The sequence below is a fragment of the Lepisma saccharinum genome, chromosome 11 (genome assembly GCF_977018435.1).
Source record: "Lepisma saccharinum chromosome 11, izLepSacc3.1, whole genome shotgun sequence".
NCBI lineage: Eukaryota > Metazoa > Arthropoda > Insecta > Zygentoma > Lepismatidae > Lepisma > Lepisma saccharinum.
In genome coordinates, this window is record NC_139239.1 from 74,778,643 (window position 1) to 74,805,841 (window position 27,199).

Consider the following 27,199-nt stretch of genomic DNA (forward strand, 5'->3'; position numbering starts at 1 on the left):
CAGGTCCTGTGGTAATGCAGTGTCTATGTGGTGGTAGTTTCTTGAATTTCGCACGAAAGGGTGTGTGAACTGTAACAACTGCCCCTGTTCATGCAAATTCCATTACGCAATATGCTTGCTCTACCTTCGTTGTTGCCATTTTAGCTATCGACAACAAGTAGCGCCTCTAGCGGATTTTACGTCAAATACAACCACTGGCTATAAATTTACAACCTTCATTTCTTCTTTCCCATCAGAATTGCTTTTGTATCTCTTTTCACTTAAAAATAAATTAACCTTACTGTTGTACCATTCTTTTTGAATAACACTGTATTATGGGAGAGATCTTATAAAATGGGCTATAACTCCTTCATCACCACTTTTTTCTTACATATTTCATGTTTATGTGTCATAATGAGAACAAAAGAACACTAATGACATGTGGCAATTAAATTAGGAGTCAAGGTGCGAAGGCCCCAATTTTCGAAATTTTCTAAAAATGAAAACTTTTGAAAATGTTGCATGATTTCAATTTTTTTTTTTTTTTTTTGCTAGAGACACATACTTGTGTTAAATAAGAAAGAAATTTATGTACAAGAAGAGTCAATTTCAGGCTCAAAAGCGGAAAATAAAATAAAAGTTTGGTGTTATAGTGGTGAAAAATCGGATCAAAAGCAGTATACAGGGTGACCTGTAATTAGATGTATTCCCTGAAATGGGTTAAAGTAGAGGCAATTTGCAATAAATTTGACCATATGATACCCCATCCGAAAATTAGTTTTCAAGATAATGGAATTTCTATTTTTTTTTTAAAAAAAATGACAATTTTCCACATAAAAATGCGAATTGAGAAAAAACTGCTCATTGTATGGCACTTATTTCAGCATTTTCTGATAGATAACAAATAAGTGGTTCGTTGTAAAAAAAAGTTTGTCCCAAATAACAATCACATGTAAGTAGAGTACAACACACATAAATTTGCCGTTGCGTAGATACCAATTTTCGTTTCGTCTCCCTCTCTCTTAGTATCACGTGTTCTACCCTGCTCGAAAACCTTCGCTATTGTTGCCATATTGTCATTCCATTCCTGGACACACTCGCGCAAACATCATTGAAAACAATTGAATAGCGCTCCAGCTCGCGGTTCACACCGTTCGGCAGGTACGGTAATGTGGCAATATAGCACGGCGTAGTGGTTGCTTCTTTTATGCAGTGCATGTTCATTGGCTAGCTAGTAACTAGTGTTGCCAACTGTAATAATGAAGCACTATTTCTGTCACGGAAGGGGAAAGGCAGGTAAAATGACGGTGAGTTTTGTTGGATTGGAAGCACCATATTTTTATTTCATACTAAGTATTTTACCGGTTTGACGTTGTGTGCGTGTATTGCGTGTGTGTATGTGAAAGTGTGTGTTTGTTAATGAACGTTAAATTACATAATGCCTCCAGTTCTGTCAAAGTTGAAATCAAAAACCTTGCATAGCCAAGCTCGGGAAATTCTAAGCAACATGCACGAGTTCATGAAGGAGAAAGCCAGTGAAGGTGTTAGCATCCCAATACAGCATTTTGGCAAGAGAGCAGCGGCTGCGACTGGAGTTCCTGAACGAACAATCAGGGCTATCATGAACGAAAGACAATCTCTTGAGATGTCAGAAGGCCCCTCCATATCATTCCACACTCCCGGGAAAGAACGACAAAGACCAGCGACCAAATCGTCAGTGGACGCTTTCGATGAAAACGTTATCCGTAGGTGCATATACGACTACGCTCTGCGTGAAAATGAAGTGCCAACATTGAAAAAATTGCATGTCAAATTACAGGCGAACATACATTTTACGGGAAGTCAAGAGAGTTTGCGAAAGATGGGATTTAGGTGGAGGAAGAGGAGGCTGTCATTTTTGCTGCTTAATGCGATGCATTTTGTTTTCTGTGTTAAAATTGCCATGCTTTGATGGGTGACCAAGTTCATAGCAGGGCCGGCGGAAGTGGTGGGCGAACCGTGCCACCGGCCAGGCCGGCAAAATTTGAAGAGAAGAAAAAAATAAGCCTATTGAAAACTGTGGTCGAGCGAGATATTCTTTTGCGCTTAATAGTATAGAAATAGCATAAGAAGTCTCATTATTTATTTTATATTTTGATGTTTTACTGAGGAATATATTGATTTTCAATTTCCCGTTGCTGTGTAATGGCGGGGGGTGGGGGGGTTCGAAATGGAGCGGCATCTACCGCCACCGCCCAGGAAGGCAAAATGACTAGCGCCAGCCCTGGTTCATAGCAAAAGAAAAAGCCACGCAGCTTATCGTCTAGTGGCAGTATATGTACTTGTTGTTGTTGTGGAAGCTGGCATCGTTTGTAAATGTAGAACAAAGCAACCAACTTTCGCCGCTCACAAAGAGGAAATAATAATATTGCTTGAGGAGGTGCGTTGTGGTCCAATTGTCGCGGTTTAACACGTTGGCATGTTGTTATCTGCCGTTGCAGTTCCGTACCAGTGTATACGGGTTTTGGGAGTGAACAGTTAGAATGCCACCAGTGCATTAATTCAATGAAAAATAATATTTTTTTATTTTGTTTGAAATCACTCAAATAAGGAATCGTATGAAGAAGTCTTCTTTGCAGCATTTTTGGTAATTTTACGTATGTGTTAGTTCATATTTTGCGAATTTTTAGACCATATGTATGTAGCTACATACAAAGCCACTTGTTAGTACATATTAATCCTAGTCCTGGTATAATGCATGACGTTTAAAACTCAACGTTAGATAGACCTGTTGTATGTAACAGCTGTGCATCGGTGCACTGCAGCGATTTTTCTATCTGCTCCATTAGCAACACTGCTTCTTTAGTTCTGTCACGCATCGCACGGCAGAAATATCTGTGCTGGACTATAACATGTGGATATAAACTTACAAGTAGTGATAAAAAAATCCAATCTTAGTTTAGTTGGCAACATATTAATAATAAAAATGGTATGACACAAATAGTACAAATTACTGAAATTACTTGTGTCATCAGCTATAAACAAGGTACAAATGTTGCTAACATTCACATTTGTGTACAAGAAATAATACTTCATTCATCTTCATGTGAATGGAATCAATGAACAATACAATTAAAGAACATTACACGTCTTGCTCAAAGTGGGCACCTTCGTTACGAATGTAGATCCTCTCCCTGAGTTATTCTTACGAGTTTACCAGTGTCTTGTAAACAAGTCTTTCATGTGGCTCCAAATGTAGAAGTCGCAAAGCGTCAAATCGGGGTCTCGAGCTGGCCAGGGAATCGCGCCGCCTCGGCCAGTCCATTTCTTTGGGTAATTTTCATCCAGCCACTGTTGCACGATCAGGCAGAAGTATGGATAGGCATCATCAACAATCATTTGATCGAGCAATTTTTCCTGCCCCAAATCTTAAATGGCATCACTTATGAACATTTTTTGAGGAACGGGATGGCAATGTTGTTGGAGGATGTGCCTCTAGCTATAAGACGTGACACGATTTATCAGCATGATGGCTGCCCAGCTCGATCCCCCGATCGATTTGACGCCTTGCGACTTTTACATTTGGAGCCACATGAAAGACTTAGTTTACAAGACACCGGTAAACTCGCAAGAAGAGCTCAGGGAGAGGATCTTAACAGCTGGTCAACACATCAAGGACACCATCACATCATGAGTTACGAGACCAAATGTCCATAAAAACCTGCGTGCCAGCATTCGTAACGGAGGTGCCCACTTTGAGCAAGACATGAAATGTTCTTTAATTGTATTGTTCATTGATTCCATTCACATGAAGATGAATGAAGTATTATTTCTTGTACACAAATGTGAATGTTAGCAACATGTGTACCTTGTTGGATAGCAGATGACACAAGGAAGTAATTTAAGTAATTTGTACGGTTCGTGTCATACCATTTTTGTTATTAACACGTTGCCAAGTAAACTAAGAGTGCATTTTTTTATCATCACTTGTAAGTTTAGACCCACCCGTTACTTACATGTGATTGTTATTTGGGACAAACTTTTTCCAACCAACCACTTATTTGTTAGTTATCAGAAAACACTGACATATGTGCCATACAATGTGCTGTTTTTTCTCAATTCGCATTTTTATGTGGAAAATTGTCAATTTAAAAAAAAATAGAAATTCGATTATCTTGAAAACTACTAATTTTCGGATGGGGTATCATATGGTCAAATTTATTGCAAATTGCCTCTACTTTAACCACTTTCAGGGAATACATCTAATTACAGGTCAATAAAATGACATTTTGGTTTTAAAATTATGAATATAATCCTAAATTTGATTTAAAAACTGCACTTATTACATGAAATAAACATATCCCTTCTAATAACACATTTATGTAGTTACCAGAGTATTAAGCTGCAACAGTGGCCGCGGTGGCTCAGTCGGTAACGCGTCTGACTACCATGCTAAAGGTCCCAGGTTCGATCCCCGGCCGGTTCAAATCCGGGAACTTTTCTAACGTTGGAAGCGGCCCCGGCATCCACCCAGCATCGAATAACATGGGTACCTGGGGGAAACCCTGGGGGGTAAAGGTGGTCAGGTGCGTGGTGCTGGTCACATCACCCCCACTCACGACCGGATCAAGAAAGTGTGGGGCTTTACCCTCACACCCCCTATACGCCTTCATGGCATGGTGCTATGCACAGGGGAACACTTTACCTTTTACCTTTACCAGAGTATTAAGTTTATTCCTGTATAAAGGGGCCCATTTTTGCTTCTCAAATATTTACAGCAGAATTCATCAATTTTCCGTGAATCGCATAACTTACAGGATAATTCAAACTTCAGAAAGTGTTGCGTCGGTAAATAAACTCTAAATTTCGTGTTCGAGTCTATTTCACATTTTCCAGTTCATTTTGCATGATTTCATGACAAAACGGTAGGAAAATGCACCTCACACCTTTCATAAACATGAAAAATGAACATTATAATGTGTTATTTCACTTTTCATGTTTTCATCAAAAATGAAATATGCATGTGTCTAGGCATTACATATCCTCAAAGAGTAGTCTTTCGACGTGCTCCTCTCCATATTTCATCCATCCAACATCCACAGGGCTGACACTAGAAGCAAAATTCTGGAGATTTGTTTCCGTAAGCTGGCAACACTTCTGCTCTTACACATTTTTTTTTTAAGAAGTATCAGCTTATTTTCAATGCAACTTTGTGTGGATGTAGGAATGCACCACTGCTACATACTTTTTCATTCACTTTAGTCTCTTGTGGTGGCTACAGGAACATGCTGAATACCATGGTTTTAAAAAAATCTGTCAATTCTCTTCTTCTTCCATTAACTTTTATTATTGGGAGGTGCAATTTATAAATTTCACCTCCACTAAAAGCCCTGTCATTCTGAAAGAAAAAAAGAACTGATTTCTTCTCTCTTCGACAGTTAGTTCTCGAGCTATGTTTTTTTCTTTCTACATCACAGCACACTGGGAGAGTCCTGTTGAGAGAGGTTATCCACATCTGCGAGGCCCCGACCCATAAAATTGAAAAAATGCCATATTTTTGTGACAGACAGACAGGCGGGAGAAAAGATTTTGTGGAAGTAAATTTGTCACATTGCTTTATGCAAACATGTAGCCTCCAAAATTAGAATTAATAATCTCATAATATTATGGGGTAACAAAGGACGTTTTCAATCTGTTTGTTAATAATTGTAACAATGCCGATATTGTTTTGTTATTCGAGTATGTCAAACTTTCACATTTACACTAACGTAACTGAAATACGGTGTGTAGTTTTCAAGAAATGGCACATTAATTGCTACTTCATGGTGCTAGTGAATTTATCTATGATCGGTCCACAAAAGGTTAACTAGTATTTCAGTCTACGCAGATGAAGTCGGGACACTTTTCAGAGGAAACATTTAGCAAAAATTTGCAGGAAGTACAATGTACTTTATGTAGCATATCAAAATTCATACTCTAAATAATTAATGTACACAGTAATCAGAGTAATTGTAAAACTTTCAGAATTCAAAATGTTTCCTACAACTAAAAATTGCTCATGGTTGTTAGATAGAAGTAGAGTATGTGAGTTAGCTCTTGTAATAATCTCGTGAAAAACACCATACAAGAGAAAGTGAAATCAGCACTGACTCTGGTAATCAGGATCATAAGAAAAATGTTATTCAGGTCAGTGTGTAGAAATATTAACAAAACTGAAGAAAATCTAAAATTTTTGAAGTTTCTTCTGACAGTAGGCATAATTATATGCTTACAAGCAAATAATGAGAAATAATTATGTAGAAGATATAGTGGAAAGGTTCTCGCCACCAATGGTTACCATCATCTAATCACCCCCTCATTCTCCTCTTTGTGACTAATCTAAAGGTAATGCTCCCCCCCCCTGCTCACTGCACTGTGCCATAAAGGCAAATAGGAGGGTGTGAAGGTAGGGCCCCACACATTCACGATTGTGGCCATTGTAAAGGTGATGTGATAAGCACTATGCTCTGGCAGCCTTTACCTCCCAGGGTTGCCCCCAGGTACCCATTTAACAGTTGCAAGAACATGGTGGGAAAATTTCCCATCTCCCCATCTCGGAGGACCTCTCGATGGCGCAGTGGTAGCGTTGTCGCCTTGCAATCAAGGGGTCCCAGGTTCGATCCCACATTAAACTGTAGGTCCAATCCCGATTAGCTTTTCTGTCCATAATGTGGACTTACAACACAAAATCAACCAACCAACCAATTTCCTATCCCGGAAATCGAACCAGAATATCTCATGTGGCATTGTCTCCCTATCAGCTGGACCATCACTTCTCTCTTAAGAGGAAGGAAAGCAACATAAAATAAGAAAAATATGATAAACTGGAAAATATGAGTTGTGTGTGAAATAACATATAGCATCTATTCTGTAGAATAGCATGTTCAGAATTTGCAACTTAATTATGAGCTCATGTCTGATAACACTAGGGAAAAGACTAACAAGTGAATAGGTGTTCTTCACTAATTTCGGATTTGCTTCTCATTTTTCTCCATCACGTACCATTTTTGAGATACGCATGAAGCCATATTTATTATAATATGGGTAATATATGCACTGCTGAATTCCACTTTTCTTGTAATCTGGCAACACTGCGAACTGTTTCTTTGCCAAATCATCATGTATACCTTCAGTTGTGTCTTATTTGTTGGTATATGAGGTTTATTGTGACACTGTTTGCTAGAATAAAATATATTGTTATATATCGTAATAAATGAACATGCAGTTTACAGCATTTGATTTGTGCAGTGACACAGTGGACTGTGCTGTGATACACTATGTCGACTGAAAGAACCCCTTAGCTGGGTATATCACCCTAATGTGTTACATTTCTGATTAATATACTTTCATTGCATGGTACTACATGCACGGGGAAGGGAACTTTTCCTTTTTTTTTTACTTTCTATGCATAGAATGCATAAAAATGTATAGTTATTTTTTCAATTCCATAAATACCCATTCAGTTGGTTTCGTTACAGTTGGTGTTTTAAGTGCACTTTGTGCACAGTAAGGCTAATTGGGACTGGACCTACAGTTTAAAGTGGAATCTGAACCACTATATGCCTCCACCAGGTATCAAACCTGGGACCCCTTGATTACAAGGCAATGACACCACCACTAAATACCCATTGAGACCATTGACACACATCAAAAATTATTGCAAACGACTCCATATCTGTCTTTTATCCATGTTTTTCTTTCCTTCATACAATATTTTTTTACACCTTACAAGCTTTTATTCCATACTGAACGTTTATGTAGATAATTATTTTCGTGTTTAATGTTTATAGAATATCCACATAGATAAAATTAATAACTAATAGTACAAGGTTCATATGTCTATCGTTTTTTGTACAAAAGTTAAGAACATTCAAAATCTCGGTTCTGTGACTTTTGGAGCACCCTTTATATCTCAGAAATGTGACGTAATACACAAATTTTCAGACTTTCTCTGAATTCCTCGCAATGACATTAGTAGAGAACATGTTATTTCATCCAGGATACAGAAAAGAAGTTGAAATTTGTTCCCTAGTGTTAAAGAAAAATATTTATTTCCATAAAAATCCAATCCATAAATATAATTAGAAAAGTATCTAATAAAACTGCAGAAATTCTCTATTTAATTTCAATTTTGAATGTAATTTTAGTAGAATTGTTATAAGTAAATTTTTGTAGTGCATTTTAGACAACAGTTGTACCAAAAAAAGTTTTAATTCACTGCTAAACACACTTTTTATTCCCAACGAGATTAGAGTCATTTTATGCTATCTTTGTCATTGTGATTTCGAATATATCAGTTTTTCTACTTTGGCTCTAGTTTTTGAGTAATAGCTGCCCTTTAAAAACATAAAAAGCATGAAATCTCATTGTTAATCACTCTTAATGATGAAGAAAAAGTTTGAGATTTTCTTATGTGTAGGGTGTGGGAACAATCACATTGAAGAACCCAGCAATAATCTGCCACACTAGCGACGATTAGGTACCACAACGGTGAGGAGGAGGGGCAGGTGTAAGGGCAGTTTAGTCTCCCTTAGTAGACATGGCTTATCATTAAGATACCATAGTGAGGAGGCAACAGGTGGGTGGGTAATGTCCTCCACACCCCTCCTAATCAACACCACTGATCATTTATCTCTTATCTGTCCCATCTGCTTTGAAATATTTCCTCCATCATCTCCTTTATATCTTGGTGGGACCTCTCATTAAAATCACCAAGATTATCTGGAAAACTGTCGAAGTGGATTTGGAGGAAATTTATCTTTATGCTCACATTAATATCAAAATATTTGAAGTTTGTGAGCAGGTTTTGCACCAGTTCTTCATAGTTTTCATGTTTATGATTGCTGAAGAAGTTCTTGACAACTGAATCATGTAGAAGCTTCAATATCATTCTTAAAATCTGAGAGATTTGAATCATTAATGAGTTTACGAGTTTGAGACCCATCCTAGATCCCAGTTTTTATTTTCTCAATACTCAGTCCATGAAAGGATCTATTGATGTAATGAAACACTCACCACCTTTATCCAAGACTTAATAAACTACTTCAATATGTAAGATATGTTTCCTTTACAAAGTCAGTGATGCTTTTCTTTGTTTCTGCACAGAATATTCACCACAAATGCAGCACAATCCATCAGGATCATTTATGCAACATGCTCTTGAAGAACTCTTTGTTTCATTTCCCTCAATAAGAGAAATAAAACAAATAATGAAAAATGAACTTGTAATAAATATATTCTGTGCAATGGATGGACTAGAGTAATATTTTTAAAATCCTGAATAAAAGCCATGACCTATTTCATGTCAACACCTACAGCTCTTACTGAGATCAACTGAAAATTGAAGGATATCAAGTATCTCAAAAACTAGAGGAAACTTTGGAAAACTGTTGTTCATTTTAGATTCAGCACAATCAAAATACCATAAATTCATTCAAAAATGTTTGGCAAATAAAGAAAAATATATATATATTTTTTTTTGTAGACTTGTGATCAGTGATATTTCTTGAAACATGATGTTGAGAAAAATAAAATCTGTAGTTTATCTCCCTAGCATTTTTCATGGCTAAAACAAAGTATTAAGTAATTATTATCCCATTTCAAGAAAATTGATAGGTCTTTGACAGGTTCAAAGAAGAATAACAGATATTATGATTTTGCATGTCCAATTGTGAACAAGATGATATTGTTAAAAAGTGACATCTGTTTAAACATAAGAGAAGGAAGTTGATTCCAGTTTGACACGTTTTGACGTAATACCAATTGAATTATTACGAGTATTTTATATTAATAAAATACTTTTGATGGAATCATCAGAAAGTCAAGGCTCTTTACAAAGGTGACAAATGTTCAAATGTACACTATTGTGAAAACGCTGACAGTTTTATATTTGCTGTTACATTGTATGGCTGCTGAGATATGACCAAGAATTTTGATGTTAAAAAGTCAAGAAATGGATCTGCTTGTTTGGCTTTTCCAAGGACGTACAAATACCTTCAATGTGGGAAGGTTTTTTTAGAAGCTGGTGTGCATGCAGCCACTGAAATGCAGTGTGATATCACTTCAATGTCACTTCTGTATTCCTAGAAACTTTTTCCAAGTGTCAAGCATATCATGGTTATAAGATTGACATATCTGGGCTATAGGATGGATTGTCAAGCACTTCCCAGCAATATGTTAAATGTTGACATGCACAGTAGATGTTCCTCTACATTTAAGCAAATTGTTTAAATATTAGCTGTAGTAAGAAAATAAGGAAAATGATACGTACCAAACTGCATTGGCACCTATACCACTGGTTTAGTGGTCAAACATTAAGTGGCTGACTTGCCATCTGGCCACTGAAGTTCCTGGGTTTAAATCTCAGACTGATCACTATAATCTTATTAATACCTTGTGGAATGATGAAACGAAACTCGTGTAACTGGGTATTTTATGTGAGTGTCCCTTCATCAATTTCATCTAATCACCACTCATCCTCATTACGTAAATTAACCAAAAGTGGCAGAAATGAAACATAAAATAAGAAAAATTCAGACACCCTGAGAAATCTGCACATGAATTGCAAGCTTCATATAAAAGTTCATGTGATCCTTTTTTGCAACAAGAGTATAGTTTTTCTTTAATTCCATGGTGCTCATCCCAGCTATGCTATTCCAAATATTTTCTTCCCTGGCAAATATGTCGTCAGTATCTTCATGGCTAGCTGGGTAGTATCAACCATAACCCAACTGATCGAAAATATTTGAAAGGAGTGTTACTCTTATCACTTCCACTTTTGTCCTGACTTGTGATAAAGAGAGAGGAGTGAATTAAGGGAAGTTCCCAAACCTAATTTTTTCCTCTGGACTTGTTCATGTTCTTGAAAAAAAAATAAAAATACTGAGACCCCACAGGAGCTTTCATGCATTTATTTAACCCCTCAAGCCGGTTCGACGTACACGTGTACGGACCCTCATAGTGCTTCTATAGGCGGTTCGACGTACACGTATACGTCCCGTGTAGTAGTGACGAAATGATGCATATTCTGCCATCTGTTGTTTTCCTATATGAATGAAAACGCATGTAACTCAAGAGTAGACTGCAATGTTCTGCTGTCTGTTGGTTTGCTTCCAAATACATGAAATTATATGCGATGGCATCACTTTATTACATAAAAAACAGCTGAGAAATGGCGTCGAACGAGCAGGTAAAGGGCATCGAAGCGGACGAAATTGGTGCATTTTTAGAGGAAAGTTACAGTGAAGGTTCAATTTATTCATTTCTATCTACAAGTGAAAGTGAAGTAAACTATGCAGAACAGGAAGTAGATAGTGTCAATGATAGTGAAAGCGAATTAGATGGCATTACATCCTCACCTGTTGCTTCATCGAATGTAACCTGGAACTGGAAAGAAGTTGACGACTCTTTCAAAGCAAATAAACTTGCGTTTTGTGGATTGTGCGGTCCCCAAAAAAGCAGTCAATAATGTTCTTGATGCCTTTTTGTTGTTTTTTGACAAACAAGTTGTACAACTCATTGTCGGAGAAACTTACTTATATGCCGACACTTGTATTCAACATTGCACATTGAAACCACGTTCACGAATGCGCAAATGGCAACCAGTTACAGTGGAAGAAATATATCTTGTTCTGGGAATATTTATGCTTATGAGTATAGTTCAAAAGTGTTTATTGGTGTTCAGATAGTGAAGTAGGATTGTGTTTCGAAGCATATTTTAAATTGTACCACACAACGTTGGACTTCTAAACTAACAAGAACACAAGACAGAAGGAGTACTTTGTAAACGCAACATGTAATTTTTTATTTTTATTATTATTTTTGTTATTATAGTACAAATGCCATTATTTATACATTTTTGTGTAGTGTGAAGTTTCGTTTACAAGTCCTGAAAATTTCATTGTAATTGAGCAAATGGCTTTTAGGATATGTTCAATTTTGTGACATTATGCGAAAATTGCTGTTTTGGTGATTTAAAATTACCGCCTCTCGCATCGGCTGATGGGCATTTAACTCCCGGCTTGAAGGGTTAAAGACCTCTTGATTTGTTCAATGGCGTAAGGAATTTACCCATCAGTACCAAATATAACACAGTTATTCCAAAACAAATCAATTCCGAAGTAATCTGATTTAGATGAAAATTGTAGAACTTGTACTGATGAATAGTAATGTTAATGGCCAATATATATTTAATCATTTCTATACTTCAGTTAGTTAATCATTTGTATATGTACATCCAATTTTATTCAATTTCCTATCATTTAGCATTAATTCTAGACTCAGGATCTCGCTACCAAAGGTTTCTTGTTTGATTTTTAGCCTGGAAATGGGCATTCCTTTGTGAGTGTCTTTTTATCAATTTCATGTAATCATCATTCATCCCCAACACCACCTGAAGGGGCAGAAAACAATGTAAAGTAACAAAAATACAAGTATTTTAATTCTTTCTTTACTTTTATCACTTTTCTATTGCAAGTTTTTCAAAGGTTTTCTTCACCAAATCACCTCTTAGAAAGTGGTCTATATAGTTCCTTTAAAATATATTCAAATAATTCACACTTATCCCACCTGCCTATACTATTCTTGTTCAACTAACACTTTCTGCTTCATTAATTTCAGGACAAAAAGTGAGGGAGAGCCCAAGCGAGGGATGGCAGGATCGTAGCAGTAATTCATCTCCAGAAGAAGCTGCAGAAGGAAATTTGAAATCAAAAGAAGGCCTCTTTGGCACGTCACCTTTTGCAAGAGCTCCCGCTGAAGACCGTTCAAAATATGAAAAGCTCACTTTCAACAAAGAAGACATTTCAGATGATGATGACGATGATGACAATGATGAGGATGAAGATAATGATGGAGACAAGGAAGACAATGTAACTCTTCAGAGGGAGAGAAAGCTTTCAAAATCTTCCACTAAGCGTGTTAAAAGGAACAAGAAGTCAGTTCAGGCATCCGCAAAAGGCGTTTCACTTACGGCAGCAGGTAGCTATTCAGATAACGATTCTATTGGCTCTGCAAGTGACCTCCGTGCACGCAATGAGGATGAAGAAGATGATAAGTATGTCGATCAGGAGAATGTATCAGAAAGTATCACGTGTGGATCCTCGGTGTACCATGCTGAGTGCGAGAGCGTAACAACTCATGAAGACGAAGCGAGCGTTAAACTTCAGATCACCCCAACTTCGAAGAAGAGAGTTCAGGAGAGGGTCAAAAGTGGCCATAAAACCAAAAATGTCCTAAGTCTTGAAGGTAAAGAATATGGGCATGATATTTTTGTAGGGCATGAATACGGCGAGAAACCTTTGCTAGCTGATGATGAACTAGACACGCAAGATGAAGAGACAAAGAGTACTGTCCATGCAAGTGCAGCTGAGGTGAAGAATGATCGTCCCGGGAGCAAGAACAGTGTAGGAACATTCTGGAAGAAGTCAGACGAGTCAGCGGAACAATCGGATGTGTTTGCGCTGGCGCCATTCCAGAAACCTTCAAAGAACAACAAAAGGAAGATGATGTTTCAGAGTCAGAGTCAGCCTACAAGTCAGACAGTGTCTCCACTGGACATATTCGGCAAATCGCTCATTACCCCACCAGCAGCGACACCTACCGCTGGTTGGTCGCAACCTCACACTCCCGAAGAACTGATATCCACTGCCCCCCTTGTCGATTTTGACAATCCACCGGTAACTGATGACTCGCCTCTTCAGACTCCTTTTAGTGGACCAGCTGAAACAGTTCCTGATGTACAAGCCAGTAAAGTCATTTCCCATCGCTACGAAAATCTCAACACTCTCCCTACGGAAACTTGTGACAGCATACCTAAGGCTGATTTGCATCACGATTACGAAAATATTCATTTCCCAAATCCTTCTGTTCCTACAATAGCCGAGCAAGATGAAGATGTTCCTGAAAACAAAGATCTATTTGGTTCCTCCCCATTCAGTTCGGTAAATTACAGCAGCTTGAGTAAGAATCCTTTCCACAACCCATCTCGAATTCAGTCAAGTGCTGTTACATCCACAACTCAGCTTTCAAGTGTCCCTGTGATTCCTACTGTGGTAGCTTCTCAGCCAAAAAGTGTTGCCAAATGCATGCCGGTGCAACAACTGCATCACCATGCACTGCCCATGGAAGAATTTAGACTTCATTTCAATACAAAGATTCCAGCAGATTCCATCGTAAATGAACAGCTGGTGAGTCCCTCGCAGGGAAATCTTGGTACGTCTGATGTAGTCACCGTAAGCCATCTGCCAATGGTCATGAGACAGGTAGAAAACACAGGACCTGCATTAACTAACATGCAAAGTCCAGGAGAGGATCTGTTCGGAGCAGTGCCATTCACGGAAATGACTTCGCAGATTCTGACCCAACAGCGACACCATTCTTTGCCCTTCGTGAGCTCGTCAGGCCTTGCCAATGCATCAAAGCCGCAGTTGATATCTCAGAGGTCTCTGGGGAGCTGTTCTCACCACGAGGCAATGAATTTGAAAGCATCTGGGATGACGGAGAACACCCGCGTATCTCCACGCCTTCTGAAGAAAGAGCGTTCCAAGGACAAATCGAAATACCACCTGATCGAAGATTGTCCAGAGGAAGTGCCGCAGCCACCGTTACCAACCAAGCTTGCGCAAGTCAAGAGCAAGCAGTCGGCCAAAAAGTCTAAATCCAAAAAGAGTGAGAAAGTAAGGACTGATGGAGGTGGCTTTCAGAACATGAGCTTTGAAGATATATTAAGCGACGAAGGTGCCGACCAGCCGCTGGAATCGTACCTTCCGCATGAAGTTTTGCCGAAAGAAAAGTGCAATGTAGATAAGTATGGCTCCCTCAAGCGAAGGAGCAATCCGTTCTCCTGAGTTTCACTTCCAAGACAACATAGTCAGTCGTATCATATGTTATGACAGGTTAGTACAGTTACATCTGAAAGACTGAACTCATAAAGTGTGATATAATTTGAAAAGACAGTTGAACATATATTTACTCGAAAAGAAACAAAAATAACAGAATGGCAGTGCGTTGTTTTATATGTTCCAAATAGCATGCTTCATCATAGGCTTTGGAATTAAATCAGGCTCATTCTAAGATGATGATGATTGTTTTGGAGGTGAGGATTATGCACATATAAAACTTCCATTACAATTGTTAATACTGAAATGTGATAATAGTTAGTTTGAAAGCTTTAAATAGTTAGTTTGAAAGCTTTACTCTATTAGGAAGTGCATTTATGTGCTTGAGAATGATATGCGTCCTCAGTAGCCTTCATGAAGCTAAATATGGGGAGCAGCTGGTTGTGCTTATACATTCTACATAATTATATTCCTACATGTGTGTTACTGTAGGATAATGTATCCTTTAAATGCCTGAGCAAACTGTAACTTCAACAGATGAAAATGAGGTTTGGATGTATGTGAAATTGCAAGACTATTTTTCTTTCTTTTTTTCCCATCGAGCTGTTGTCAAAAATATGTGTAAATAGTATTTATGTTTTCAGTTTCTATGTTTCATGATGTTGCTGTTGGTTTATTGCTGTCTGATGGTTGAGTTACCAGTGGTTGTTTTATTATTGCCAGTGTAATTCTTACATATGGAGTTTGTTAGTAGAAGGTAAAAGTGTTACTGTGTATAAACTTCTCTTGTTTTGAGATACTTTGTATTACATTATGTACAAACATTTTTTTTGTATGTGTGAAATATTAATTATTGTGAATAGTTGGTATGCTCTGTGAAAACTTCAAGAAGGTATTGTAAAATAATTCAAGAAAGAGACATGCTCCGTATCAAGCAGTGACGCTTCGTGGTAGCTACATATACATGTACACACAGTACGGAATTAGAAGAGGTGACTGTTTAGTTTACATTACGTAAGAGTCAGGGTGTTTTAAATGAACAAGTCATAATGTAGGAAAGTCATTTATCCTTTTAAATTTAACTGATTCTACATCTCTCAAGTGCATCATGTCAAAAGTAAACATGTTCATTTTAATGCATGAAGCATTGTGTATCCCATTAATATCATTATGTCCTTTTTTTTCAAGGTAGAGATTAAAAGTTTCTGGTAAAAAAGAAACATTGGGGAAATTAAATTGTAACAAATAATGTAGAACTTAACCATGCTAAATTTAAAACTTCACTTTTTCTTTATTAGTGCATGGCAGTGAAATTTATATCATGGAAATGAATTAGAGTTGAGATTCAGATCCACTTATTTTTGTTGTAATGGAAAGATTTTTTCCTTAAGTGGATGTACCTTTATAGCACTTTGATAGCTATTTATTTCTGGTTCTAGGAGATCAGTATATGTTTTTTTTTTCTTTTTTGGTTGCATTCTTATGTTACATCTATCTTCATAGAGGAAGGACTTCTGCTCAAATAGGACAATAGATACAAAGACATTACAAAAGAAGTACGCTTAATTTAGACCCCTCATCAGTGAAAGGAACATGATAAAATGAATGAAATATTCAGCAAGTTAGGTGCATTTAAGTGTGTTTTTCTGTTGTGTTTTAATGTAATTGAAGCTTGTGTTACTGAAATCCTGCTCTAAACTTTGTAATATCAGATACCACCTATTTGTCTGCTTGTGTGAAATGAGAGAGAATAGGGATGGAGAAAAAGAGAGAGAATGAGAACACATCAGGGGTGACCAAACTTTATATATTGATAAACTAAACTTGAGAAACATGTTGCAATATGTCTTTAAATAATAAGGCCTTTTTGCTCTTTGGAATTAACATAAGATATGAGAATAGATTTGTAACATCTTCAAGGTTAAAATGAAACTGTACAGTTTAACGTATGCTTATTTTAATGCTTTTAAAATAATATGCAAGTATTATGTATAAAAAGCCAATTGGACATTTTAAATTATGTTTTCATTCACGTAAGGCTGAGTGGAATTTTATGTTGATTATTAAACTAGAAACTGTGTTTCATATAATACACCCTTTGCCAAAAAAAGTATGTATTGCAGAATAAGAAAGGAAATATTCCATTTTAACCTCACTTTTTTTTTGTCAAAGCAACATTTTGACACAATGTTATCCTCAAATAGCAGGTCGATTTCTCATTTGAATGTATTTTTGATTCTGTCTCTCCTACGTGCTTCATGACAGCATTAAAGCATGTCGATGACAGACACACCTTTGCTTTAGTACATTCGTAATGTTTAACCAGTTAGTTGTACCCAACACAACATTGACGTTTTTTGTACATTTTTATCCATTCTTTGCACTTCCTCTCAGCTCCAGGTAATAGCATACGCCAAAAAAAATGAAAGCAGGGTTCCCAATAGCCTGAAAAAACTAGGGAAATAAAACTACAAGTGAAAAGGCTGGGAATTTTGAAAACCTGGAAAGTCAGGGATCAAGTGTTTTTTGTGTGTATTTGTCAGGATTTCTGAATGATGATAGTCAGCATTTTTTGTGACCTATATTTTTTCATGTGCGATATTACATGTATATATAAACGTGTTTAAATACTTTATTTTTGTTCATTTATTTTTAATAATGTTGAATAAATTTTATTCTTTTGAAAAACAAGTGCAGTTTAACACTTAAAAACTTAAAGCATACAGAATGGTCTGGAGATTTGAAGAATGTTTCAAAATCTAGAAGAACAGGGAATTTGTTTTGCCAAAATGAGTGGAAACGATAAGTATTCATCGGGACAGCCAATGCTAATGTATCAGCTGCTACTTTTCTGGCATTTAGGAGTTTCACAGGGTCTGCAAAAGTGCCACGCAACACTTTTGCAGAGTGTAATTATGCTGCGAATTAGAAAAGATTCAAAATTTACATTTATTTTGCACCAGCATTGTGGGAAAAATTGATTTTGTGATTACGTAACAGGTATTTAATATTTTGATGCAAATCTTATAATAATAATCAATATTTTGAACAACTTTTAATTGTTATAATTTTCAAGCATTGATATTGGAGGGAATCTGTTAGTATTGGCTCAATCCTAATATTTCTTATAAATAATTATGCTGGTAAAAACTCTGAATACTGTATTACCTTTTTTGCCAAGATATGAGAGGGGATGAAATGAAAAGATGCCTTGTAGTGAAACAATTGTATTTCATGATAAATCTAGACATAATCACCATACACTACAAGTTATTTGCTGGGCTGGGAAAGAAGGTTGTGACTATAAATTGCTTTCTAGAAGAAGTTCTTCCTCTGCGAGTTGAACCAGTTGGCTTCCACCTCTTCATCTGATGCAAAGTGGTGTGTCTTGAGGTCACTAAGGCCAAAATCCGGATGGTAGGGAGGATGCCTAAGCACTTCCTAACAAACGTGTAGTATACTTTGCAATACTACATTGTCATGCAGCAAAATGATGCAACCACTGAATGTACCCTCAAGTTTAGTTTTGATGGCTTGTCTTTTGGAGGACAAGTGTCATTGATCCATGTTGGCAAACAAATCTTGCATTTGTGAGGTACCCTTTCATTTGATCACTCCTTACATTATGAAGGTGCACTTTTGAGATATTGTTTATTTTTCATCTGCAAAATGTGATAATTTAGGTTTCTGTACTTGATATTGTAATTATTTAAGAAGTGCTTGTTTGCGTGATACATTCAGATTATATATCAGGTGTGGAAATGCAATTGCATCATTAGGAAATTATGTAACTTTAGCTTTCTTCCTGTACCTTGTGACAGCAGTATTAGATTATTTGCATGTTGCAAGTAGAAAGATATTTCCGGTTCTTGTAGTATGTATTTTGAGATACGCTAATTACAGTGAAAATAATAAGTCTGAAAATTAATAATTTTAAAGTAATATTTTTTTGTTGAAAGAAAGTTGTTTAAAGCAGATCTATTAACTTTGGATTTGTAATAAATTTGTAGTAAGTAGAAAAACCAAACTTTTTCCTTTGTGTTATTGAACAGCAACAGCATTGATTTGAAAATCCAAAAATATTAAATTGTGCATGAACGTAAGATTCAACTGTCTTTCGACATTACTAATGTTAACATCTTGCACCTTGTTGCTAGATAGTTGACATCACAAAACAGTGTTACCACTGCAATAGTCTCATGAATGGAATGACGTATTTGTTATTACATTTACAGAGATTGTTACCGAGTCCATTTGTTCAGTTATTAGCTATTGATGCTATTGTCAACCTAGAGTTCACTGGAATAGGTATTACAATTTATTTCTGATGTGAATTGTGTATCTGTAATGTTTGGATATGATATAGGGTGATAACAGTGCCGTTAAAAATTATTTCGGACTCTTGAGATATAACTACATTTAGGACTAAGCCAGTACAGATGTATAGTATCAGCAGATATCAAAGGTATTGGTATCCGAAAGTATCAGTCCATACTTTTTTCCGGGGCCCAGATATCTTACGGTGTCCACAACAATTCCACGATGCATTCATTGTATATCCTGCAAATTATGCCAAATGCATGATTTTATTTAATTTGGCACCAACATTATGTAGCAAAAGTGAATTTCATAATAAAATGCTACCTCTTTTGATATTCCGATTACAATATTAAAGCTAAACTATGGTAAATCGATATGGTATAATTTTATAGTAGAACTTCCAAAATTCTGAACAGTTTTTGATTGTTCAACCATCTGTATCAGAATGAGAGGCGATCTGTACAAGTATTGGTATTAGTTGAAAGTGGTATCGACTCAGCCTTAATATGGATGTGTATCCCAGTTTAAGAGAACTATTAATGATCGTCCTATATCATGTAGCAAGTTGGCTCAGAAATGTGTATTGGAAAGAATCCAAAGAAGAGTTAATTTTTAGTATGGACATTGGGTGCAGAAATTCAATTAAAGAACAAATGTATGGAAATGTCTACTGTAACATTTGGTGATAATCATTTAAAGAAAATTGTAATGCAGTTGTAAAGAAATCTGATCACTTTCAAGATACAGTAAAAGGCAAATTTGTAATACAGTGGAGATGAGTTATAACTCTGTTGGAGAAGCAGTACAAAATAGTCAATGAGAGCTCTTTTATTATGTTAATACATTAAAAAAAATATTGTTCATGATGTTTGTACAACACATTGATTAGTAATTTGAAATTACAAACTCTGTATTCATTCATTCTTTAACAGTCTTGGATTTTCATGCACATGTTCTTTTCTCTCTGCTTCTATCTCATTGTGCTATATATATATATACATAAAAGAAAAATAAATTATTGGAGACATTGGTATATCAATGTTAGCTAAATGTAATGGAAATCATACGCATTAGAATATTGCTTTTCCATTGCAACACCACTGAAGCAAAATGTCTATCTATATTCTGTATTAGTTTCTAACCATCAGTGATAATGGAGTTTTGTTTGTAAAATGCAAGTACTTTCAATTTGTCTGTGCATTGACTATAATTGATTCATGCAGTCAGAACTCATTTTCTGTTGTTATACCCCACCCTAAAATTCATATACCGTATTTGCTAGCATATAAGATGCACTTTTTCCCTTTAAAACTAGGCCCGAAAAACAGGGTGCGCCATTCGCCGGTACTCAGTTTTTAATTACCTTCATTTCTGGAAATTTTGTCCATTCTTAGTTAGATTATTTATTTCGTGCTTCCTTGTAGTGTGTGACAAAGAAGATAAAAAAATGTATTCTTTCCTAGTTAAATTAGGCAAGTTATTTGTTGAAAGTTGAACTACATATTACTTAATATTAGAAATACTGTAAATTAATTATAAATTTAGTGATGAAGTTTTTTCTTAAAAATAAGAAATAAGTCAGCAAATACGGTAATTTAGTTTCTTTTTTGGCAGAGAAGCATTTTAATGATAAAATTCAAGAGGCAATGCACAATGCAAGGCTGTTTTTTAAGGATAGAATGTAAGTTGTATGAACTTCAGCATGTTTTTCAGTATAGTTCCAGACAATCTTGAAAGAAGTCTGACTTTATCTTCCTCACAATCTTGATGAGGCATGTGACTACCATATGTCCCTTCTATGTTGCTAGTTCTTGTAAGGAATCTCATGTAGATGTGTGGTGATCATACTCCTCAGCAATATTATGATGAAACTTTCTTTCAGTTTGTCCAAATTTGAAGTCCATAACAATGGTAATTTTCTTTGAGTAGTTATTTTTATGTTAGAGAGAAAAACACGTAATAAATGAGCAATGCATGTCAGTATTTTATTATTATTATTTTGTTGCTGGAAATTGTTTGTGAACCAAAGTAGAAAGCAAGGATAATATTTTCAGCCTGTTTGGTCTGTTTTCAATTATTGCACTTAATTATTAGCTATTAATAGGGGCAAGCATATTTCGTTTTTGACGAAAAAACGAAATTTGAAAAAACACATTGTAGTGTTAATTTTTAATGTTTTTGAAAGGTGTGAGATGCATTTTGTGACCATGTTTTGTCACGAAATAATGCGAAATGAACTGCAAAAAGCGAAATTAACTCTTAAACACGAAATTTAGGGTCTATTCACCGACGCGACACCTTCTAAGGTCTGAATTATCCTGAGAGTTATGCAATTCCCGGAAAATTGATTAATTCTGCTGTTAATATTGGAGAAACAAAAATTGACTCCTTTACACAGAAATAAACTTAATACTCGGATAACTACATAAATGGGCTATGAGAAGTGAAATGTTAATTCTGTGGAATAAGTGTAGTTTTTAAATCAAATTTAGGATTATTTTCACAATTTTAAAACCAAAATGTCATTTTATATAGCATTTTTTTATGTGATTATTCACCGCTATAACACCGATATTTTATTTTATTTACCGCTTTTGAACCCGAAATTGACTCAGTTTTTATACCGAAATTTTGCTTTTTTATTTACCAAAAATATGTGCCTCTAGCTATTAAGCATAAACAATACTTGATCAAAGACAGCAAACATTATTTTAAACTTCATGTTTGTCCCACAAGATGTTCAGTTACTCTTCATTCCATATAAGTCCAGCATATGTGAATTTTCACATTTTCCCTCTAGCATTTTAAAACATTCCAATGTATTTTTTATGTTACGTTTTTCTATGTTCATATTATGATCAGTTTGAACTGCCATTGAATTATGTAGATTGAAGTCTCAAGAGTTTGTACGTGCAAAAAATCAGGAAATTTGTGATGCAAGTCTAAACTGAGCATTGCAATACAGTTAATTGAACACTTTACCATCTATATTTTAGTTTTTTCATATTGACACTCACAATTTTACATTATTTATAAAATGCATATTTTGAATATATGAAAGAAGAGATGTTAGATATTCCTAATAACAATGTGCCATTGTTTTAAAAGAATTATACAATGCGTGTATACATGAGGTGAAAAATTCATTTTTATTTATATATCTTACTTTGTGTGCCTGTACTCATTATGTTGAATCATTTTTGAAAATAAAATGGTGCATAAACTCCATAAGGATATACAATAATAATCATTATTTTGAAGAATGCTACAATTTTATAAACCTGCCTTTGAAATTTTCTTTTGTTTAAGTTACTTTTTAAAAATGTTTTTTCTTGAAATAATTACATTGGTCATCTCTTAATATATGTAACAGATAAAAATAGCATAGTTATCTAACTGCGGCATAAACATTCGATAGTTAGTTTACATTGCTTTGAGATAGGTATATTTACTGCGATGCAAATAATTCATTGGAATACACTAAAGAAATATGAAAATTTAAAAACAAAAGACTGCTTCATTCTTTAACATTGTATATGTATCCTATGCTTGAAAATGTAAAAAAGAAAGTATTTTGCACAAAAATATATGTTATAATTTTAGAATCTTCTTTACACTAACTGCTGAATTTACTAAGTACAATAGATAAAAATCTAGAAGAAAAATAAAAAGTGTTGGTTCTTGTCTTCTCTGCTGCATTTATATGGCAACCATAATTAGCAATGGTTGTAAATATTATGGTTTAAAAACGATTCCGTTCAAAAGAGAAGACATTGTACAGTATATATTGCTGTTCCGTAAATTGTGGATAACATGTATCCTGCAGTGTGTCAACCATGCACATTAGCTTTCTTTAATATATTTAATTGTACAAATTCTGATATGTTTGTGACACATTGAGGTTAATGAATGTTATAAGAAAATAATTTTGATAATTTCTGCAAAAAGAGCTTCTTTTTTTATAACTGTACATTGGGATGCACAAGTTTTGCTCGGCAAATTGTCCGTGACTCCTTTCATCATTTTGTCTCATGCATCCTACTTGTTTTTAGGGATTATAATATTATATAGACTTAAACGGAAGTTGTCAGCAGCTTGTTTGACGTTTTGCTTTAATTTTCGAAGCTGTGATTGCACAAAACAAAGAGAAGAAACATGGCGATGGACAATTTGCATGGTAATACTTATGCATCCCACTGTACAGGATGCCAACCTATAAGAAAACTGTATTGAAGGCAGGATAGTTCCAATTTTTGTCCAGAATATGAGAAGGGTTGATTTTGAGGCTGGCACGCCAGAACGTTGATTGGCATTTAAGCACGACACCCACCTATTCCTGCTACTGTATGCATTTCTTCCTTCAGCAACTGACCTTTTTGTTGTTATTATTATTTCTGGTAATTAGAAACTATTTTGAAAAGGCAGCTAAACACTGTACAAGATATATTGTATATGGTTAATAGAAATGTGTGAGGTGACGTGCATGAACTAAATGAAGAATTGCAGGGAATAGTAAGTTAATGTGATAACTTTTGTAGTTCCTTCAGCAACATTGTAGTAATTAAAAATGCATTGAAATATGCCACATTAAAAGCTGAAGAAACTAAGACAAATAAGAGAGTAATTTGTTATATATGTTAATAGATTTTGAAGTTATGAAGTTTATCATGTAAATATATATACATATATAAATATAAATCTCTATATATATACATACAGAAAAATATATATAAATATAAAATAGATAAATATGTGTGTGCTTGTGTTTTATTTTTCTTACCTGTGTTTACCTGATCAACTTTATTATAATAGAATTATGTCTCTTGTAGTCTATGGTTGTTACAAGCATAAAAGAAAAGAGAAATAATTCTAGAATGCGTACATACAAGAAAAATTAAATATAATAAAGGGCCTGCAACAGTTATTTTTAATTGTTATAGCATAAGGGTGATTTCACATTGATCCTTGACCTCTTAAAATTTTGGTGAAAAGGTGGGTAATTTTTATGAAATCCCTGCAAGGCTTTTGGATAAAAATCAAATTCGTCCGATTTTAGGATTTTTTACAATTGCTCATTTACGAAACCCAGTATTTTCAACTGCTATTGCAATTGGTCTTATTTTGAAGATAAAGAATAAATAATAATATTGTCTGGTCAAGCAAGTGAAATATTTTGAATACTTTTTGACTGAGTGTTTAATGCATTCAAAACTGAATAAGAACATACAACCCCTTCCCCCCAATATCGATTTTGCTTATTGTTGGATATTTTGAGCTTCCATAATTATTTTACATCCTTCTAAAATTTAGTGATTGTGTTTTTACACATAAGCGAGGCAATCTATTTTGAAATTTACTGCCCAACTTTTTGCAGTTGAGAGAACACTGGCTATGCCTTGAGCTACATGTAGCCATTCATCCTGAAATGCAATTTTGTGTTGGATAACAGTTTACAAACAACTGCCAAGTGAATGCAATACTACGAGGGCCACTATTTATATTTTGAGCCTTGGCAACACTGATTGAAGTTAGGCGCGATTTGACGTTTCCACGGAATCGTCTGGCATTATTGATCATAACGTACTTCAAATGTTTTGTCAATAGCTTGATTTGTGTTGTTTATGTTGCCTTGGAGATTGCGCGACAACAATAAAATGGAATTAACTCGTGAACATTTTCATGCGATGATTTTTTATGATTTTCGACGTGGATTATCAAGACCAGAGTGCATCGATCAACTTACTTCCACATTTGGCGATGAAGCCCCATCCTTTGCCACTGTGAAACGCTGGTATAACGAATTTAATCGTGGCCGCCATTCGCTCACCGACTAGATTCACGAAGATCGTCCAAAATCAGTTGTTGTTCAAGAAAACATTGATGCTGTGCAAAACCTAATACTGCAAGATCGTCATGTGACATATTGTGAGATTGAGGCAACCATAGGCATTAGTTCCACCAGCATATATAAAATATTACATGATCATTTAGCTGTGAGAAAGGTATGTTCTCGTTGGATCCCACAGAATTTGACAAAAACTCAAAAAGACGCTCGCGTCAATTGGTGCAAACAAATGCTCAATAAATACAATCATGGTGCTTCAAAAGACGTATATAATTGTAACAGGTGACGAATCATGGATACATGCATATGCAATACAGCAGTTGACTGTATGGGTGTTTCAAGATGAACCCAATCCAACAAAAGTTGTTCGCGCTTGAAGCACATCGAAACAAATGGTCGCCTGTTTTTTCGGGAAAACTGGTCATGTGGCAACTGTGCCTTTAGAGGAACGTAGAACGGTCAACTCTGAATGGTACACAACAATTTGTTTGCCAGAGGTCTTCGGTCAAATACGGAAAACAAACAAACGCCGTCTGATCATTCTTCATCAAGACAATGCCAGCTGTCGCACATCTCGTCTAACAACAGTCAAAAAATCGAATTGATGGGTCATCCGCCGTACAGTCCTGATTTGGCACCCAATGACTACTTCTTGTTCCCGAATGTCAAAAATAAATTGCGTGGACAACGATTTTCGTCGGCGGAAGATGCCGTTGATGCGTTCAAAAACCATATTATGGAGGTGTCTCAAGAAGATTGGAAAAACTGCTTTGACAAATGGTTTGAACGAATGCAAAAGTGTATTGACCATAAAGGAGAATACTTCGAAAAACAATAAAGCAGTTTTCAATGCCAAATTCCTGTTTTTTCATTGTTAGGCTCAAAATATAAATAGTGACCCTCGTACAGAGCATTCCATTGAAGTGTAGACCCACCACATCAGTGTTTGCCCTATCCACAAAGAAGGCACTTGCAGCCGTTTATCGGCATCATAGTGTGTCGATGAAGCAAGTGCACAACAGTTTCCGTAATTATTTTAAAAAGTTATTTACTTGCCAGATTTATAAGAAGGAGGTGTTCAAACTAGTCACCTTTGATGCACATACATTTTGATACATCTTTATTAAGACACCCACTAATGTAAGCTTGCGAGGGGTCTAGAAACCAGTTTTTTTTAACAGAGATCCTAAAAGTAGGCACGAAACTGTGAAGTGATAAGGGTCCTTGTTTTCTATTGTGTGGCCTGTCTTTTAGTCTGGTCACTGTGAAGTGATAGGGTGCTTGTTATGTATTATTTTTTTTTCTAGTGTATTCAACTGCAAAGTGTTGTTATGGCTCAGCAAATGTTTTCTACTATACCACGTTTGTTTATGATTTATATGTGTTAACTCAATCTGCATGTGAAATTCAAAGGCATTTTGAAACAAGATTCCCAGATGTAAAACTTCCATGTCCTAAATAAATCACTCTTTTAAGCTAGTTACGGAAACTTGCATGCTTGATTCACAGACAGTCTACAGTGCTGACATACGGCCGTGACCACCTCGCTTGCTAATAGCACAAACACTGATGCTGCGGTCTACACTTCAATGGATGTCTTATTATAACTTGTTTCCAGAGAACATCCAGGAACATTCCACACCTGCAACCAAATGTGGTCAAAATCCAAGAGAACGTGACCCAACACCTGCATGATTTGATGTGGAATCACCAGTAATGGTTGCTTTTTATCATGAAAAATTTGTACTTTCATAAAATGCTTGTTCCATACACTATTAAGAACATATTACTCAAATTATAAAATTGGAGGTAAAAATAGATTACCTATACCTCTGAGATGGCTAAACTTACATACATTAAAGCACTAGACCAGCAGTCAGCATATTGTTTCTGTGTGTTCTTGTCATTTTGCAATATGTTGCTGGCCTGTTTGTCACCTATAGCAAGAAATAGGTATTTTGCTATTATTCTGTATTCTTTACTGTTGTGTGGTCAGTGAAACTGCAGTTTGAACCTAGGACTACGGATTTCACGTCAGCATCCTAATCAGCTCTGCTACTAAGTCAAACCTTTGTCTTTATTTCAATTATGATAGCTTTTCTTTGCCTGTAGACATGTGAACATTAGTGTCATCTCTTGCCAATTGGGTCAACTAATTTTAGCTGAAGAATGTAAAAGAGTTTGAAGTAGCTAATTGAAG

At 35.7% G+C, this 27,199-nt stretch overlaps 1 protein-coding gene across 3 annotated transcripts in view; it reads left to right on the forward strand.

The window, feature by feature from the left end:
• The window catches only part of Nak (Numb-associated kinase), a 110,049-nt gene extending 86,236 nt beyond the window's left edge, over positions 1-23,813 (forward strand). For all 3 annotated transcript variants that reach the window (XM_083131419.1, XM_083131420.1, XM_083131421.1), the window contains exon 15: positions 12,616-23,813. In XM_083131419.1, the coding sequence (XP_082987545.1) occupies positions 12,616-14,843 (2,228 nt within the window). In that variant the 3' untranslated portion in view covers positions 14,844-23,813. The remainder of the gene's footprint in view (positions 1-12,615) is intronic.
• The last annotated feature ends 3,386 nt before the right edge of the window (positions 23,814-27,199 follow it).